The following is a 21,039-nucleotide window of genomic DNA, read 5'->3' as shown; positions in this document are numbered from 1 at the left end:
CCTTGGGCACCCGCCCTCTATCGTTGGACCTCGTCCCGAATATCATACTAGCATACTGTGCCTAGGGCTAACCCCCGGGTCTTCTACTCATAACTGCATGGGTCGGCATTGTGGCCGTAGACCCATTCATACAAAGGGAAACTCACCTGCACTGGTTGAACTTGCTGATGATCCCACTAGCTGCTGCCTGACTACTCACTGAACTTCGGCTCTACTAGTTTCCCGAGATATCAATGTCAATGCAACACTTAGTATAACTGACCCTGGACAGTCAACCAAGTCAACTCTGGTCCAAGTCAAAGTCCTGGTCAAAGTCAACCTTCCAGGTCAACCCTACTCGCCGAGTCCACTTACTGACTCGCCGAGTTCTTATGCTCAAAGTCCTTCCAATCGTGACTTGACTCGCCGATTCAGCCCCTGACTCGCCGAGTCTACTGATTCCCGAATCCTGTCCTGTCCCACTCACTGAGTCCTGGCTCGACTCGCTGACTTGAGTCTTAACTCGAAGGGTTTGGGACCACGCGACCTGACTCGTCGAGTCTAAGAACAGACTCGCCGAGCACAATGCAATCTTCAACCAACTCGCCGAGTTGTTCATCCAACTCATCGAGTTCATGCCCATCTTCATCCGACTCGACGAGCTGTTCATCCCACTCGTCGAGTTCCTCCTCATCTTCAAGCTACTCACCGAGTCCATTCGGTTCCACATACATGCAGAGGACTTTCAAGTAATGCAGGGACTCCAAACCGTAGATCTACCCTTCCCAAGCCTACTCCTCACGTAAAGTTGCAAACTTTACGTGTAGAGAAGGAGATCTAGGCAAAATCACCATAAATTAAGGTTTAAGACCAAGAGGCTCCATAATCCACTCAATGACTGATACTTTACGGGATTCTAAACCAAAACAAGCATGGATCTGAAGTAGCAACCTCAGATCTGGACCTCAAGCTCGAGATTGATCTTAAACATGGCTTAAAAGCCCCAAAACTCATAACCAAAGTGGATCTGGATGAAGGAAGCGACTTTTTACCTTCAAGTGCTCTGAAAGGTCCTTCCACATTGGATTTGCTGCAGTTCCTTGAAGCCTCAATGATTCCTTCCCTCCTTCTTCCTTTAAATCACCCACAAAATGGCAAAGAGCTTGAATAAGCAACAATGGCGGTTTAAGGTTCGTATTCTGGGTTGGAGAGGCAGTAAAGGAGCCCTAGGAAGAAGAATGAGACGTTTAAATAGGCTCCAAGCCCCATATTTAGGGTTTTTCTCGCACAGACCCTACTCGCCGAGTCGCCTTGGCCGACTCGCCGAGTTGGTCACTTACTCCTCGACTCGGATCCCATTCAGACTCGTCGAGTTCCTCCTTGGACTCGCCGAGTCCCCCTTAATTTTAGGGTTTCCTTTACTTTCTTGGTTTTCAAAACTTTGGGTGTTATAATATTCATCCATTTTGTTTTAAATTTAATGTACTTACTATATATATATATATATATATATATATATATATATATATATATATATATATATATATAATTTTCCCAAAATTAAATTTTTAAGATTTAATCAGACATGTTTAGCACGGAGTGTTTAGGGCATTTGAGAGTTTTTAACTTCTAATGTTTGACAAAACACTCTGTTTTGAATAGAAAGTCTTGTTTGAAACTACAAGCTTCTAGCATTTAGGTAACGAATTTTTTGGAAGTGTTCACATATGACCATTAAATCCAGATGTAACCTGCTACAGCCGGTCATAATGGTCATATGTGAACATTTCCAAAAAGTTCGTTACCTAGATGTGTACAAACAAAAAAGATAGTTATCCAGATGTAAACAAACCAAAAGTTAATTAGCTTAATAAGTCTATTTCTCAAACATAAAACACAAAATTTATAGAAAATTAATTCTTCTTTATGTAGATATGAATCACCTCAATCGCGGTTACAATTTGTAAGTTATGTTTGGCAGTTAAGTAATGTATCATAGGTGGTGTTCTCTCTCTCTCTCTCTCTCTCTCTCTCTCTCTATATATATATATATATATATATATATATATATATATATATATATATATATATATATATATATATATATATATATAGGAATGAGTTCTATGGAAAACAAATAACTAGGGCAACATCTACCGAAACCAATAATCAAATGACACGTGTACATTTCTTTCTTCACAAGTAATGTATTGTGGAAGTTATTGTGGAAGTGATGTGTTGTCATGTTTTCATTGGTTCAAATATATGTTGCCCTAATCATTCATTTTCCATATAACTAGGGCAACATCTACCGGAACCAATAATCAAATGACACGTGTCCATTTCTTTCTTCACAAGTAATGTATTGTGGAAGTGATGTGTTGTCATGTTTTCATTGGTTCAAATATCTGTTGCCCTAATCATTCATTTTCCATATAACTCTTCCCTATATATATATATATATATATATATATATATATATATATATATATATATATATATATATATATATATATAGTGAAATGACCCAAAATACGACCCAAACATTTTGTTTATTCATTACTAAAATCATTAGATCAATACCATAAAATAAAAACCCATACGTCCATAACTCAAAACCATAACAGAGTCTCACGAGAAAACTGTATCAAGACTGTATCAAATCATATCTATAAAAAGCTAAATCAACTCCCAGGACAAAAACTGAAGTTGTGGTGTGTGCGATGCCATCATCCCGAGATCTCTCCCCTTTACTTGCGGAAGTACCTGAAACCAAAACTGAACTGTAAGCACGAAGCGTAGTGAGCTCCCCTAAACTACCACATACCATGTAATAACATATAAACATATACTGGGCCTTGCCCACTGCATCGGACCAGAGTCTGGAAACTGCATCGGACCGGAGTCCGGAACTAACCAGGGCCTTGCCCTCTGCATCGAACTGAAGTTCGGAAACTGCATCGGACCGAAATTCGGAAATGACTGGGACCTTGTCCCCTACATCGAACCGTAGTCCGGAACTAACTGCATCGGACCGAAGTCCGGAACTGACTAGGACCTTGTCCCCTGCATCGGACCAAAGTCCGGAACTGACTGAACATAGTATAGCATAAACACATATCAACTAGCATAAACACATATACTGCATACTGCATCAGACTGAAGTCCGGAACACATAACACATAGATATGCTTGAATCACAAAGACATCAAGCACCCTAAACTACTACATCAGACCAAAGTCCAGAACTGACTGCTAACTAAACGGGCCGGCATTATGGTCGTAGACCCTTTCCTATTGGAAGGAAACTCACCTCATGATGTTGACGGCTGGACTCCTGAATGAGAAATCCCTGACTGCTGCTCCAGCTGCTTCCCGGCTATCAAGGGTAATAAAATACTAAATCAGAATAGGGATTCTCCTATGGGTAAAATGACCATTTTACCCCTGCTATGGCATGGGTCACAACATGGCCCAAACCCTCAATTCCTTCCAAGTCCAACTATGGCCCCACTATCGGCCCACTAATGGCCCAATTTGCTCCATTGGGCCCAAAGCCCTTTATTGGGCCTTACTCAAGCCCAATACTAATCATTGGCCCACAACAACTGAATTCTGATGGCCACTAAGGCCCAAAGACCCTAAGTCTAAAACTCAGCCCACACTGAGGCCCAAATGCTCGAAGCCCAAACTGGCAGCGTACGTGGGGCGTACACCAAGGTACGCTGAGCGTATTGGCTGTTGGCTTGTACGCGGCGCGTACCTCCTTGTACGCCCAACGTATAGCCCTGTTAAGCCAAAAATCTCATTAACTGCTTAATAATCCGAGTCAAAAGCTAAAATCTTAGATCCAGGTCTTATCCCACATCTTAAACCATAAAGTTGCTTACTTGATGGCTTACAAGACTCCCTTAAGCTCAAACTTCTAAAAACAACCATCTATTACTAAGAAGGTGGCTATATATCATGCATGGCTTCATGAAAGCCACAAAAATCGAAACTTTACTGCTATGGGGACACTTTGAGCTTCAAGGATAGCAATCCTAAGCTCCAAAAACGAAGTTGCATGATAAAGGTTCTTCCTTTGGACCTAAAAGGTCCAAACTTCCAAAAACTCCTAGATCTAAGCTTACAAGAGGAAAGTTGGAAGCTTTATACCTCTTTTGAATGCCAAATGAAGGAATGATCCCAGATCCTTGAGCTCAAGGTACTCAAGTTCTCTTTCTTCCACTTCTCTTCTTCTTCTTCCCAACTTTTCTTCACAAAAATAAGCCCAAAAGATCAACCACACACAAACAAGGAGAAAGGAACGAACTAGGGTTTTCTGGGGGTGAAGGATAAGTGAGGAGGCTAAATGGGAGGCTATAAAGGGGTTTAAATACGTCTCAAACCCTAAAATTAGGGTTTCGCCACCTGGTCGTGTACGTTGGGCGTACCTCTAGGTACGCTGCGTGTACGCCTCTCACAACCCGCGCAAACTAAAGGCACTACGCCCCGCGTACGGCTTACGGGCAGCTTACATCTCGGCCTAAAAATCATGAAGGTCTAATCCAATCCAAGATGACAATTACCAATCAAAGCCCACTAACATTCAAGAAATTAAATTAATTAATACCTCAGAAGTTGATCGTTACATATAGGCCTAGGTTATTCTATTCAAACTAATTATTGTGTTATTGTATGCATAAATATGGGCCAATCATTTTACTTATTTTAAGAAAGTGATTAATACATATTATTGAATTAAAAATAATTGAAAAATATCATCTAGTTTAACTAGAAGGGTATTTTAGTCAATTAACATAGATTTAATAAAAGAAGTTTGCATATTTTAAGGGATCATAGATTCTATTAATTTTAAAAATCTGATTTTACGAATTACTACATCCGTCCCAAATTGATAGTCCACTTTTGACTTTTGAAGTCTTTTTTCTTCAATTTTGACCTTAAATATTTTTGTTTTTGATAGATAATAGTACTTGATGCAAAATATATGAATGAATTGTATTTTAAATGTTTTTTCATTGTAATAAGTTTTATCAAATAATATATAACACAAATAAAAATATTTAAGGTCAAAGTTGAAGAAAAAAGACTTCAAAAGTCAAAAGTGGACTATCAATTTGGGACGGAGGGAGTATTAGGTTTTTAATTCGAATATTCTGACAGAATATGATTGAATATATTCAAAAATAAAAAAAAAATCTTGAACCATAAAATAATAAAAATATTCTTGAACATATTTTTCTTTTAGAATAACAAATTCTCGAACCAGCAATTGAAGAATTAAAACAAAAATTATATTAATTCTTATAGAATACATGTAACAATTGCTAAGAAATACATTTATTGTTAAAGAATAAAACTAAAAAATCTTTCAAAACGGGAAAGAAAACATCAAAATCTAACAACTACTAATACATTCTAAAAGAATAATGTGGTTCGTTTCAATTTTGTGGTCCGTTCTTCAAGCATCAACTTCTGTGATTCCAACAGAATTGGAATTCGTGATTCCATTCCAACATAATTGGTATTCGTGATTCCATTCCAATAGAATTGGAATCTCACTAATAGCATCCATTGAATCATCTACATAAACATACATGATGCCTTTTTCAGAATTCAACCTTGTCAAGATCCTGCACTGTCCACATAAATGAAGTGTTAAATTAGAAAAAAAAAAGAAATAAATTGAAATATGAATCAATTCATAAAATGCAGCCAAAAAACTAGTCAAGAACAAACTGTACCTTTTAGAGCAATTGACATGTTCAGAACACATAACTTTAGTATAGAGTTCAAGCTTTTAGACCAAATTTGCCTCTTTTATCATCATACATTAGACTCCATTAAAAATATTTTTTAATATGACGTCATCATATGCAACAACTTTTGCATGGCTTTGAATTAAAGCAGTCCACCGAAATTTTCATTTTAAAAAACCAATAAAATTGTAAAAATATGTACATTTGCATACAGTTTTATAATAATATTTAAAATGAAAATATAATTAACATGTGAGCCTTTTCGCCATTTCCTCATTGGTATAATAGAATACATCGTAGGATTAGAGCGACCTTCTTTCATATCAAGAAAGCTTAAACACAAGAACATAAACCCAAGATCAATACACAGACCAGAGTAAAGTTACTTATATACCCTTTATAGAATGAAAAAAAGAGAGGTTTAATTTAAATTTTAAAATAAGGGATTATTACAAGAGATGGTTGCCCACTTACCTGTCCATGAAACTCTTAGAAGAGCCCATGAGATAGTTGTAAATATAGGTAAAATTGTACAAGGGAACACAACAGCAGGAAAAGGGTAAAATGGTTATTTACTCTGATTTGCTATAACTATAGCTACTATAACAACAGTCTTTTAAGGATATACTTACCTGATAAGAGAAGAAACCTCTAGTTTGCTGGATTTTCAAGAGCTGCTTGAAGAAGCAATCTTTCGGCTTCAATCATGGTTGATTCACCCCAATCTACCTGCAACATCACCACTGAAATCATTTCACAAGATAAGAGACAATTTGAATGCTATTGATTTGATGATTATAAAGATAAAGAATTTATAGAACATTAGGAAAGAAATATAAAGAGGAATCTTTGATTACCTTGATGTTGTTGCTTAACTGTCGATTGTAGAAGAAGCTTGACCTTGTGGTGGTTTCATCGAATATGAAACTAGGCTCTGAATGAACATAAATTGAGTAATTCGATGCATCAGCATTATGCATATATGTTAAATAGATGAAACAGGCGGTGCTTTTTTCATCATAGTTTCTGGGATTCTGAAAACAATGAAGGTGAAACAGGTGGTGCACTTTTCATCATAGTTTCTTTTGGTATCTCCGCTTCTTAGGGTAAATTCATGGTGATGTGCATATAGACCATAGACGTAGCTTCCTGAAGAATTGGGGAAAACTTAATGGGTACTTCAATGGAGATGGGAAAACTTTATGGGCACTTTAATGGAGATGTGAGAACATGTGTACTGCGTGAATCTCAAAATCATTCAGGCATCTCTATTTTTTGTTAAATAGAGATGATCGAGAAGAGAGAACAGAGTACGTACGGATGCAATGTGCAACGTTGGGGTGGCGATTGAGAAGACACGCCAGTACGACGACAAAAACCATGGATGTAAGGGTTGACGGAGGAACTCGGTGGATGTGGTTCAAGGGTTGGCAACGATGGTGAACTGGAGGGACATGGTCGGAGATGAGATCAAGAATGCCTAGGGCAGATCATCGAAGATTGAAGCCACCTTACCTCGTGAGCTGCTTCTGCTTATTTGTCGACGAAGATCCCGTCGATTGTCCCCATTGATCTACTGATCCCTTAGCTCGATCTAATGAGCGGTTGAAGATGAATGGGTACATTCAGATTCAGAAATCGAATTCAATTATTGATGGGGGATCGGTGGAAGTTTCTTTTTGGTGGAATAGAGTTTTTGATAGCGAACGGCCGTGTATATAAGAATGAGAAGAAATTAGGTCAAAGTCAAAATAACTAGCATAGTTTTAGGATGTGTTTGTGGAAGTTATTTATAAAATTACTTTATTACCCTTATTTATTTATTTAATTATTTATTTTTTGTTTAATTTTGATTGGCCCACATTTATGCATACAATAACACAATAATTAGTTTAAACAAAAGAACCTAGCTCTCTCTCTCTCTCTCTCTCTCTCTATATATATATATATATATATATATATATATATATATATATATATATATATATATATATATATATATATATATATATATATATATATATATATATATAGGGAAATGATCAAATGAGAACACCTAAAAGGTTGAGAACGCGAGAACACTTGTGTGTCAATCATTTTATAAGGGTAAATTAGACATTTTTCATTTAAATTAAATTTGAACATATTAATTTCAATTATGATTTCCTTAAATCTAGCGACCATTATATATATATATATATATATATATATATATATATATATATATATATATATATATATATATATATATATATATATATATATATATATATATATGGAAATGATCAAATGAGAACACCTAAAAGGTTGAGAACGCGAGAATACTTTTGTGCCAATTATTTTATAAGGGTAAATTAAACATTGTTTAATTAAATTAAATTTGAACATATTAATTTAAATTATGATTTTCTTAAATCTAGCGATCATTAAAGTAATTACCTAAAAAGCGAATTAATCATTTTTTTTTCTTTTTTCGTTGATAAAAAAAATTTTATAGGTTTTTTTTAACATGGCTTTTGAATATTCATACATTTTTTTTATCTAACTATTTAAAAAAACAACTTTTTTTCAATTGATTCATACAAAATCTCATTTAGAAGTGAATAGTAGACAATATAAATTTACCAATTTATTGAATTATTTTTCTTTAATCATATTTTTATACAATTATATTCAAACATTAATAAAATATATTGTTGTTTATGAATACAATTGTAATCATAAATGAATAAAACAAAATACGAAAATCAAAAAATCAAATACAATTGTATCTTTAAAAGACTAAAACACTTCATTTATATTCGGAAAACAACAAATAATGTGATGAATAAAGTACTAAATGATGAAACCCTTCATAAATGTGATGAATAAAGTATATTCATAAATGATGAAACGCTATATTCATAAATGATGAAACCCTTCATAAATGACTATATATATAAAGCAATTATATTCATAACTGATTAAAAGACTTCGAACTCATATATATATATATATATATATATATATATATATATATATATATATATATATATATATATATATATATATATATATATATATATATATATATATATATAACAATTATCTTCACAAATTATAAACACATTCAAGAGAAAAAAAAATCGCAATAAGAAATATGAAAATAGATATCCCAAGTGCACATCTAAACCATGAAAATTCATCAAGTTCATTGCACTTCGTTCGTCCTGTTACATAGTGAATAAGTCAAAAAAACAACAAATTAATACCCAAACAAAAATTATTATACTAAAATACAATTGCAAAACCACAAACCTAATGTATTTCCGGTCATTTTAATCATTAGTGAATAAGATTATAAATAAATCACTTGCCATACATTATTCCAAATTATAATTCATGTTTTAGTCATCTATGATTATATAACCATATTCCCTGTCATCGTACTAAATCTAAGATTAGTAAAAGAAAAACATACACTAACAAAAACCAAATTTTAATAATAATACTTCAAAAAAAGAGATCAATCGTGGAAAAATTGAATGAAATGTATCAAAATAAAGTTGATATAAGAAAAGTGATTTTTGGTTTTTTATGAACATCTACCTAATTTTAAAAAACTGAGAACCAAGAGAAGCACCAAAAGACAATCATGTTGATTCCGCTTTTCTTAATTCACAACACCCAAAACAAAATGCATCAATTCAAAATACACAATCGATTAACTTAGTAATCAATCATATGATATTGATATTGTAAAACTAAATGTTAACTAAAATCAATGACACAAAGTCAGGTGGGCCTTCCAAATTTACAGAATTAAAAATAAAGAAAATAGGATGTGTGCATACCGGTGACGGGAAGGACGGCGGAATAGGTAAGTCAGCGACCCTTGGTTGTACCCTTGGGTGTAAGGAGAATTTGATGAATGGCGAGTCATAAAGAACCCTAGTTCCTCAATTCTTTTCAGATTTGTCGTTGGGAGAAATTGATGAATGGCAAGTCATAAAGAACCCTAGTTCCTCAATTCTTTTCAGATTTGTCGTTGGGAGAAAGGAACATTCTATCACTGTGATTAAATGGGTTGCGGTGATACACACACCACCATGGTGCGATGGTCCGAATAGGACTGCGAAAAACGATGGCCGAGGGAGGAAGAGATCATGGTATGTAATCGGCGGCTAGAGCAAAATCGATGCAAGACCAGAGAAGCCGACTAAACCATAAAGCCTTGAGTTGGCGGCTTAAGATGGTCTGATTCGAGCTGCGAGAGAGATGGTGCGATGGAGGGAGGCTGTGAGAAGAAGAAATTGTAGAATGCAGACGATGAAACAGTTAATAGATTGAACCCTAGGTATGTAGAGAGAGAACGAGAGAGAGGTGGAGAGGGGGGAAGTAATTTGAACGACATTAGGAGAGAGATTGAGAAATTATAGGAATGAGTTAAATTGCAATTTACCATTATAGCCTTATGACCTTTACAAGTTACACTTTAATACCAATTGTTTCTAGAATTTACATAAATGACCCGTTTGATAATCGTCTCACATTTGAATATTTAGATGGTTCAGATCCGTTCTCGAGTTCTCAACCTTTTAGGTGCTCATTTGTTCTCACTCCTATATATATATATATATATATATATATATATATATATATATATATATATATATATATATATATATATATATATATATATATATATATATATATATATATATATATATATATATATATATATTCTTTCAATCTTTTGACCATTAAGGGTATTGATGTATCGATGTGGAGTCTTATTATGATGATAGATGCCTATGAATTCACTCTAGAGATAGAAAAATTAAGAGAGCATTTAAGGTGACTATTGTTGTAAAACAATGTTGGGGTGTTGCAAAGTTGTGCATATCCTCCACTAGAGTCTTACTTGAAATTCCTTGTCGAGGGCCTCACAATTGCAAGAAGTTTTGGAGGTGTTGAATTGTTTAATCATCGTGTTGTTGATGATATCTCAACCTATATGAAAACCGAGGAAGAACACGAAACACAATTGCAAGAAGTTTTGGAGTTGTTGATAAGGAAACGCTTTATGTGGAATTTTTTAAGTTTTTTTTTTTATTATTATTATTTGAGAGGTGTAGTTCATGGGTCATACGGATAACTACAAATGTATCAAGGTTGACCCGGAAAAGTAGAAGCAATTATGAAGTGGGAATCATTTAAAAGTCTTTGCAACTCGTATGTTTTACTTTTTACGTTTAGTTGGCTGTTATCAAATATTATTCTAGAATTTCTCATGTATAGCAAGACCTTTGACTGGAAATTTTGTTTGAATGAACCGAAAATAGGGAACATATTTTGAGCGCTTTAATAAATTTTGACAACAAACTCCCCCTAAATTTCTTCATTTCATGCATCATTTTTATCCATCAAATAGCATGTTAGGCATTCGGAATGAAATATGAGTGTATTTGTATAAATTATAATACATATATTATAGTAACTTAGATTCGTGAAGCTGTTAATCTTCCCTTGAAATAATGAAATCTCTAAACTATGGAATCGACTTTTGAGAGTATTCAATGTTTCACTGTTGGGCGTCTTAGTAATTTTATCAACTTATCTGCCTTCACAACTATATCCATAACTATTAACTAGCTTCACAACTCGTTAAAGCTTTGAATTATATTCTTTTCTCCCCCTATTCTTCTCAACTTTTTCTCCCCCTTAATATCTCTGATTCCTCCTCTTATAATCCATATTTTTTTTATTTTTGCATCTGATTGATTATTTTTTTCCCCATGTGACGTTTATACATTTTGTATGCCATGTTGGCAAGGTCATACAAATTAATTATTAGACTTTGTAAATAATTTGTAACAATCTAAACTGAACAAGTGGAAATTGGAATAGTTCGTTGTCAAAAAAAAAAAAGTAACAATACCAAGTTATACAAGACTACAAGGCATCACCAAAATACCATATAATTCTATTCACAACAGGCGCACTCGTAATAACCACATATATTATATAATCATTCACAAGAAAACATATACAAAGAAACTCCCAAAACAACAAACAACTGACGACCCAAAAAAAAACACAACACAACACAACAACTATCTATGCAGTTTTCCTGAGACAACACCCAAAACGACACAGTTTTAGGTGTTTAATTCCCTCTATGATCATGGCTATAAAATAATGGACAAATTTCAAATCAGCCCCAACATTTTCAGTCTTTACCTGAAAAAGCCATTATGAATTTAATTATTTTTTGCAGAAAACCATTGATAATTCAGATTTTTCTAATTTTTCATTTAAGTGGTTACCTACTAAAATCGGTTAAGAGTCTAAAAGAATCTAGCATGATATACCTTATGTAGGTTAAATTATTGTAACATGCTAACCAATTTTAGTAGGTAAATAACGATTTAAATGAAAAATAAAAAAATTAAATTAATAATGGTTTTTCCGCAAGAAAAAAAATCTGCATTAGCTTTTCAGGTAAAAGACAAAAAACATGCAAATTTCCAAAAATAAATAATACAAAAAACCCAAAATGCTACAAAAAAATTTTCTATATAAATAGGATGAATGAGTAAAATTTTAGGCCTTTCCTTTGGACTTAAGCTTCATAGAATTTATATGCTCTAGGGATTCGGTTACTTCTTTCATGGAAGGCCGTTTTCGGGGTTCGGGTTCAAGGCAATGAAGGGTAAGTTGGGCAAATAACATTGCTGCTTTACTTGAATATTGGCCTTCTATTCTTGCATCCATTATTATTTTTATTTTCTTTCTATTTGGGAGCAATGGTTTCGCCCATTCCACTAGGTTGTGTTGTGGGCCCGAGCGCTTTGTGTCAAGCGCCCGTAATCCAGACATCATCTCGAGTAACACAACACCGAATCCGTACACGTCACTCTTCACATATAAATGACCTGAAATTTTCATATAAATATATAACTTTTAAGTTGATTCAGAGTTAATGGCTAGTATATAACTTTTAGTTTGGGGTGATAACATTTGTATCACTCACCCAACAACTGAAAGTTATAAAGTAGTTTATAACTTTCAGTTGTAAACTAGTTTGGCTAGTTTATAGCTTTCAGTTTTGGTCAAACTGAAAGTAATAAACTAGCTCAATAACTCTGAAAGCAATAGCCCAACGAGATGCGATGAGTTGAAGACTCGTGCATCTATATGGGTATTGATTATAACTGAAAATAGGTAAATTCTGGTTTGTGTGTATTATTTTGGTAACAGTTAAATGGGTAACATTACAATTTTAGCTAAAATCGGAACTTTTTAAAATAAAATTTGTGTTGTTAAAAATTACATAAAAAGAAATGAGAGGTTACCTGTAGCAATGTACTCAGGAGCCGCATACCCGTATGTCCCCATGACTCTTGTTGTTACATGTGACATTCCACCCGAAGGACCCAATTTTGCCAATCCAAAATCCGATAACTTTGCATTGTAATTCTACAAATACTCAAAAGATAAAATATCAATAATCAAGTAAATCTCCATACCACAAAAAAGAGAAATCGCATGCTATATTTTCCAAACATGAGGCTAAAAGAGGAATATTTCATATTTTATTATGCAGAAGGTACACACTGCTAAAAAGATTTTAGGATGAGACAAAACATGTTGTACTGCATTTGACATGCATTGTAGGAATAATGTCAATGAGACAAACATAATAACTTTTTGTCCCACACAAAAAAGGTGGGACAGGTACTCGCGATCTCTTGTTTGTGAAAAAGACGTAAATGTCCTCCTCATCCTCATCCCCAGAAATAGCCCTAGAAAGCTTGTCAGTTTAGCATAGTCTCATCTTGTCTTTTTGTACAGGATGAGACCGGACAAGCTTTCGACTGCTATTTTCAATGATGAGGATGAGGAGGGCATTTACGTCTTTTGCACAGACGAGAGATCGAGAGCAATTACATGTTCCACCTTTTTGGGTAGGACAAAAGATTGCAATTTTTGTTCAATTGACATCAATGTCAGTGGAGGACTTAAAAAGATGCAATCAAAAATCTAAAAACAAAAAAGTAAAAATTAAATATAAATAAAGTATGAGATTATATAAATTATAAAACTCTTACCCCATCAAGCAATATATTTGAGGCCTTAATATCTCTATAAATCACATTATCATCCGAACTGTGTAAGAAAGCTAGCCCTCGAGCCGCACCAATCGCTATTTTAAGCCGAAGATCCCAAGAAAGCGGTTCAACCACCGAACTTCCTGCAAAACCAAACAAGTTTCAGCATTTGACGAAAATGACCCTCGGTTTTCGTTTTTCATCATATGTCAAATTCCTTACGTCTAAAAAGATGGTTTTCCAAGCTTCCTTTCTGCATGAATTCATATACAAGTAGAAGGTCTATATCCTCCCTACAATACCCGAGAAGCTTCACCAAGTTAGGATGTGAAAGACGCCCCAAGAAGTTGACTTCTGACTGCAATTTATTTCAAGAAAGTTATGTAAATATATATAATTGAAATTTTCTTTTTATTTATTTCAATTAATATCATTTAGGATAATTTGGTGTTTTAATAAGAAAAAAAAAAAACAATGGAATTGAATTTATCCCCATGCAACATGTAATTTGAAGGATTGCAACGGAACTGAATTCTATCCATTTGGCAACCAAACTCGCCATGGAATGGAATCTTGAATTCCAATTCTGTTGGCATCCGTGAAGGTGTGTTTGGCACCAAAGTTATCAGTAACATAAAAATAGAAAGGAAATGAGAAACAAAAAAAGAACTTAATGGAAAATGTTAGGGACATGAGACTTTTCACTTATTTTCTAATTTCATTAGTGGACTTCAGATGTTGTTTACTAAAAGTCAATAACCCATCCAACTTTCATAAAACCACTATAAAAATAAATGGCACGTCAACATTTTATGGGTTTTTCAGTCAAAATACCCAATATAATCAACTTTGTAAAGTCAGTGGTTTGACTTTTGACTTTGAGTATCGATTTTCATGGTTAAGTAACAAAATTAAAAAGAAAAGAAAAATAGTGAGTGTATGTTGCTACTATTTCAAATTCATCATAACCAAACCTAGTTGCCTTTGGATTTCTATGTAACCTAACCCTAAAAATGTCTTTCAAAGTATTATCATGTTTTTTTACCAAAAATGGAAAGAGTTTCCACATCTTCACAAGACAAAAGACGCAAGATCACATCTTTTTTGAGATTTTTAACACAACATTGTGGGAAACAAATACCCTTTTAATGCTAACCTTTCCTAAAATAGATTTCGCTACAAATAAGGAAAAAACTGCAAATTTTGTTCCCAAAAGTTAACAAGTTGCAATAAAGATTACACACCTGCCATTCTTGAAAGCCTTGAACACTTTCATGATTCAATTTCTTGATAGCAACCATCATTCCTGTACCATGTTTGGAGGGCAACATTGTCTTTTCCTCCACCCAACCCTTGTAAACTGTTCCAAAACCTCCAACACCCAAAACCATATCGGATTTGAAATTTCGAGTGCAAGATTTCAAATCTGAGTACGAATACACCTTCAAATCCGCCGCCGGCAACACTTCACCGTTTGGTGAAGTAGCCTCCCAAAACCGGCTGTGGCCGGCGCTGCTACTTGTGGCTGAATTTCCAACACCATTACTCGTACTAATCGAAGTCCCTGAATAACCCAATTAAACAATCAAATAATCTGGGGGTTTTGAATTTTGATTGTGTGAGAAATTCCCAAATATAGAAGTCACCGAATTGGTAACTTATCTAAAATCTGAACATCCTATTTGACCAATAAATGAAGAAACAGACAAAACCCATGTGATAACTTTACGCAAACGAGGAAATTGAAGATACGATAGCATCAATAAGCGAAATTAAACCAACCTGTAGTAGAAGAAGGTCTGGTGTTGGAGCTTTGATTAGCAGAGATGGTGGAATTAGCATCTGCAGCAGCAGCAGCAGATACGTTCATACAATTTCCCATTATTGATGAAAATTCAGTTGCTATCTTTCCATGATGATATGGTGATTTAGTCTTCGAGTCTGCCTAATTTTGGAGAGAGAAACTGATTACGTTATTTAAATATTGGTTTGTAAGGGTATATTTGCTTGGACTTTGGAAAGCGATGTAAATAAACAGTTATGAATACGGAATTTTCCAAGAAAATGAATTCGTTGTTCATGGTGGGTGTCAAACTCTCAATGTATGGTCTTAGCTGGCCAATTGCCGTCGCTTTTCTTTTGCTCATCAAAATGTGTTGCTTTTATTCACTCGTATAAAAAAAATTACATAATTGTCCAAAAAATATTTTTGTAATCCAATTATTCGTAAGGATTGCGACCCAAAGAAAACTGGAGAGTTTTTTTTTTTATGAAAGATTAAATATAAATAATCGATCCAAACACGTATTTTATCATAAAACTATCATTTGGTATCATTAGAATATATTGCACTCCTTGTTACATAACATGTTTGGCTTTACATTTTACAAGATTAATATTAAATACCATAGGGTCTACAAATACATCTAATAAACAAACAATATAATTAAATCAATCATGTTTATTTTACAAGAATATAGTAAAATACTAATACAACTACGAATGTTGAAGTATTTTTTATGATTTAAAATGTATTAACCCAATTTCTTATACATTTATGGAACATATTTATTGTATCTTCAATTCTACAAAAATATATCACATTTCATAATGCATTTTTAAGACTCGTATTACATATTATAGGCTCTCAGTAAACATTTAGTAAACGTGAATAATAATTTTTTTAAATCAAACTTCCATTTTTATTCTATTAGATTTTGAATTAATTAATCCTAATTCATTTTGTCATTATGATGGCATTTCACTTATTGTAATATAATGGCCTATTTATTTTGAATGCAATTCTTTCTTATTTATAAGATTTTTGACCTATTGTAACAATCATATTTGTTGAAACATATCATGATTATTCTACCAGAATAAATCACATATTAGTTTTAAAAATAGTGAATATTCGTAAAACTATCATGTATTATCATTTCATTTATCTTGCACTTCATGTTACATATCACATGCCATATTAAATTCTACAAGAATAACGTTACATACTATAAGGTCTATGAATAAATTTAGCAAAATGCAATATAATTAAGCCGATCATGTTTATTCTACGAAAATACAATAAAATAATAATACATCTACTTGATGTCATTTATCATATTTAAAAAACATTAACCCAATTTCTTTTGCAATTATCCAACATGTTTACTGCACCTTCAATTTTACAATAATATATCACATTTCATAATGTGTTCTTAAATACTCATGTTACATATCTTAGGCTTTAAGTAAACCTTAACAAAGATAACTCATTTTTTAATCAAACAATCTAACTAAACATTTAACAAAAATGCATTATAAATTATTTTTATATCAAATAACCATATTTATTTTATAAGAATTTATTTATTCTAGAAGAATTTAAATGATTAATCTCAATTTTTTTGTCATAATGATGTCATTTTACTTATTGTAATATAATGAAATATTTGTTTTGAATGAAATTATCCCCTACCCACATATTAAATAACTAGATGTAATGTCCTATAAAAATACCAATAAAATTTTTTATTTTAAACCATCAAGTCATACAACCATTTATTTCAAATCAACAAGGTAAAATGTATTTTTCAAACATCAGAATAACTCAAAAGTAATCAATGCGGAAAAACCATCAGAGGATGTTGTGCAGTCGAGTCGAACACTTCCCTTTGAAACTGGAAGTACTTGAAAATGTTTAAACTAAAAAACCGCAGACACAAAGCTTGGTGAGTTCCCCCAAAATACCATATATATCGTACATAAGATAGGGAATGATATGGCCCAACCAAAGTCATGTTGTCACTATCAACCATGAGCCAATCATGGTCTTTCCTTGCCATATCAGGAGCCAAACCATGGTCCTATGTACAAGTGCCTAGAGCCACCTCCTAATATTCATTACAAGCATCACAAAGACAACTAGCAATATACATATAACTGTTGGGTCTAAATCTTGAGTGACATCCCTATTTTTACGGCCATTTTATAACTTTTTATTTATGCTTATTTAAAACAGAGTTTATTTATAAATGTGAAATTTGGTCCTGTAAAAGCATTTTCGAAGAAATGTTTTTCATTAATTTATAAAAGTTTAGGATGTCATAACTGATACAAAACATAAGCATAAACAAGCCTTATAGTATCTTGGACTATTAGTCTACATCTCCTTGAATACCCCATCATTTATGTAGATTTATACCGCTATCTGTAATACAAAGTAGTTGAGTGGGTCAGGTTGGGAAACCTACTGAGTACATAGGGTTGTCAACCCATAATAATATATGTTTAATTATCAAACAATTAACCCGATTACCTGTCTTTGTTTTCTTATTTATTCTTCCTAAAGGATCTATCCTAAGGGTCATTATAGTCATCTTTGCGGTTAGTATTGTTTTCGAATATTTCTCCGCAATACATGCAAGTAGGTTTTTGTTTATTTTGATTCATAAGGATCTGTCCTAAGGATCATTTTAATCATCGTTGTTGACAATATTGTTACAGGGATTTCTCCACAATACATATTAGTGAGAAGTAGAGTACATAATATGGACATAAAGTCTATCGCCTAAGGTTTATGAACTTGCATGCGTTCGACGGGACTGTCATCAAATAGTTTGATGGTCGTCATCTATACTCAGTTAGATGACTATATCGCTTAGTACAATGGTACTAGTGAGTTAAGTCCTTTTATTGTTATTTTCATCATTCATCATCCATCTCCCTCTTTTTTCTATTCTTCCCTTATTACACATTACTACCCAATATATTATATAGGTAAAAATCATATAAAAATCATCTTCTAATATTTCATCTAACACATAACATTTTTGCACATAAGCACATATATCATTCAATTACCTAAATACTTCATATCAATGTGTAAGATGAAAGTAACTATACAGCCACTTGATAAAAGTGGATGCCTTGGAATTTTGCCTGGATAAAAGTAACTATTCCAACTTATATTTTTAAAAGATTATGAGGACGAAATCATCATAAGGGGTGATTGTAACAACCTTATTAAAATTTAGAATAAGTGTTATAATATGTATTTTGTATAAATGTGTAAAAGGGTAAGATAATCAGATTGTAATATTGTGTGTATATATTATATTATGAAAACACGATTACAATATATATATATATATATATAGTAGATATTTACACTTTGTACCCTTCTACTACTTAGCTATATTACAATATGTAATATAGGTAAACCATTACCATTGCCAACATTAACAGAGTCTTCACCATAATATGGTTCAGTGGTGCCGACGCTAGAAGAATCTGGAGCTACATGACTGGTTGAGCCTGTGTCAAGAAGCCATGAAGGAGCTTGTGAACGGTAGTCAGCATGATTGGCTGAAGATTGTTGTTTGGTGCGAAAAGTGGTAGGGTCACGGTTGGGGAAATCGGATGGAATATGGCCAATACCACACCGGTTGCATGTTCCATAAATTGTATTATGATTAGATGCCCAATTGAACTGTCCTCTATTGTTTCGATTGTTTGGACCACAACCACGTCCACGATTGTTTGTGGTGCGACCACGACCATGGTTATGCTGAGATGAAGAGGTAAAGAATGCTTGTGACTATTGGGTAATTTGGTTGTAGGTTGAAACCAAGTTGTGAAGGAAGCTGATTGAGAGTTTGCATGGAATCCTGTTGTGAAGAAAGTGGCTGGTGAAATGTTCTTGTGGTAGCAACATGAAAAACCTGTGGTGTTGGGATAACAGCATCTGATTGTTTTATCATGTAACCATGATTTGAAAGAAGTCCATCCAACTCGTTGAAGGCTGTGGGAACCTGTCGAGCAAGGAGAGTAGATTTCAAACCATTATAGTCATCACGAAGACCTGCAATCAAAAGCATGACAAGATCTTTTTCTTTAAAAGATTCTCCAATATTAGCCAAAGCATCAACATACTCTTTTGCCCGATTGAGATATGCAAAGGATGTTTCGTCTCCCTTCATCTGAATCTTTAGTAATTGTGTTTTTAGGGTATATTCCCTAGAAGATGTATATGGAGCGTATGCACACTCTAAGGATAACCAAACGTCACGAGATGTAGTAGTACCTTGAACATGAGGAAAAGCAGCCTATGAGATTGTAGAGATGATCAACATTCTTACATGAGCATCATTGGCGACCCATATCACATAGTTCGGGTTCGGCTGGAATTGTAGGGGAGCATCTTTTTCTGATGATGTTGCTTGTTCAATCAGTGGTGATGTTCAAGGGACGGTACCATCAACATAACCAATTAGGTTGTTTATGACAAGTAAAGGATGAATCATTGTTTTCCAAAATCCATAGTTTGTTGAAGAGAGAGTAAAACCGAACTTATGGGAATGATGAGAGGTTTCCTCAGCCGTTGTGAAAGCAGCAATTAACGCCATTGTTAGCAAGAAAGAAAGAAGACGAAGATCAGAGAAGGTTTGGCGACAGCTAGGTTTAGCAACAATTGTGCTCTGATACCAAGATAATCAGATTTTAATATTGTGTGTATATATTCTATTATGAAAACACGATTACAGTATATATATATATATATATATATATATATATATATATATATATATATATATAGAGAGAGAGAGAGAGAGAGAGAGAAAGAGAGTAGATATTTACACTTTGTACCCTTCTACTACTTAGCTATATTACAAACTGTCTAATAGGATAAAACAAAATAATGTTACGGTGAAGATTTTTTTATATGAACCATGTATATCCTTGTATATATATCGCATCATAACTAAAAATATAGAAATTTTCAATAGGAACTTGATTTAGAAAAATTCGTAGTTCACTTAGATACGATTTTGCGGATATAAAATTCCTCAAAATATGAATTCGGTTGTTAGTTAATTTTTGTATTTGTATATTGAGTAATAAGAAGTGATGTTTTCAATATGAATTAATACACTTAGAGTATGATTGTTTTCATCAATGTCGTTATGTTCTATATTAGCATGCTTAGTTCGTTGATTAATTATATACTTTGCTAAAATATCCATAATTGGTTATGGTTGCGGGAGAAATTATGAAGTAAGACAACAATTAAGGTCTGGTGACATCTATGAGATGAATATGTCTAAATAGAATAGCTAAATTCACATTTCTTCATAGTTGATTAATATTGGACAAACTCATTTTGAGATGCCACTTCGTGGATTTACATCATTAAGTGAATCTTA

General features: G+C 33.4%; 1 protein-coding gene across 1 annotated transcript; it reads right to left on the bottom strand.

Annotated features, from left to right (window-relative positions):
- Positions 1–11,725: 11,725 nt before the first annotated feature.
- On the bottom strand, positions 11,726–15,901 carry LOC111913136 (probable serine/threonine-protein kinase PIX13). The gene is made up of 6 exons (XM_052766089.1): positions 15,620–15,901; positions 15,082–15,401; positions 14,060–14,195; positions 13,838–13,980; positions 13,082–13,205; positions 11,726–12,661 (listed from the first exon to the last, which is right to left on the bottom strand). The coding sequence occupies exons 1-6, from the start codon at positions 15,717–15,719 to the stop codon at positions 12,330–12,332; spliced, it is 1,155 nt and encodes a 384-aa protein (XP_052622049.1). The 5' UTR covers positions 15,720–15,901; the 3' UTR covers positions 11,726–12,329.
- Between the last annotated feature and the right edge of the window lie 5,138 nt (positions 15,902–21,039).

Source organism: Lactuca sativa, chromosome 8 (genome assembly GCF_002870075.4).
Source record: "Lactuca sativa cultivar Salinas chromosome 8, Lsat_Salinas_v11, whole genome shotgun sequence".
Taxonomy (NCBI): Eukaryota; Viridiplantae; Streptophyta; class Magnoliopsida; order Asterales; family Asteraceae; genus Lactuca; species Lactuca sativa.
The sequence above is the reverse complement of the archived record's forward strand: the minus strand, read 5'-3'. Positions and strand labels throughout refer to the sequence as shown.

Coding starts and splice junctions, on each gene's coding strand:
- LOC111913136 (XM_052766089.1), bottom strand. CDS start 15,719: ATGGGAAATTGTATGAACGTATCTGCTGCTGCTGCTGCAGATGCTAAT. Junction 14,196..15,081: donor AAGGCTTTCAAGAATGGCAG/GTGTGTAATCTT, acceptor AATAAATTGCAG/TCAGAAGTCAACTTCTTGGG. Junction 12,662..13,081: donor TCCTGAGTACATTGCTACAG/GTAACCTCTCAT, acceptor TGAAAATTTCAG/GTCATTTATATGTGAAGAGT.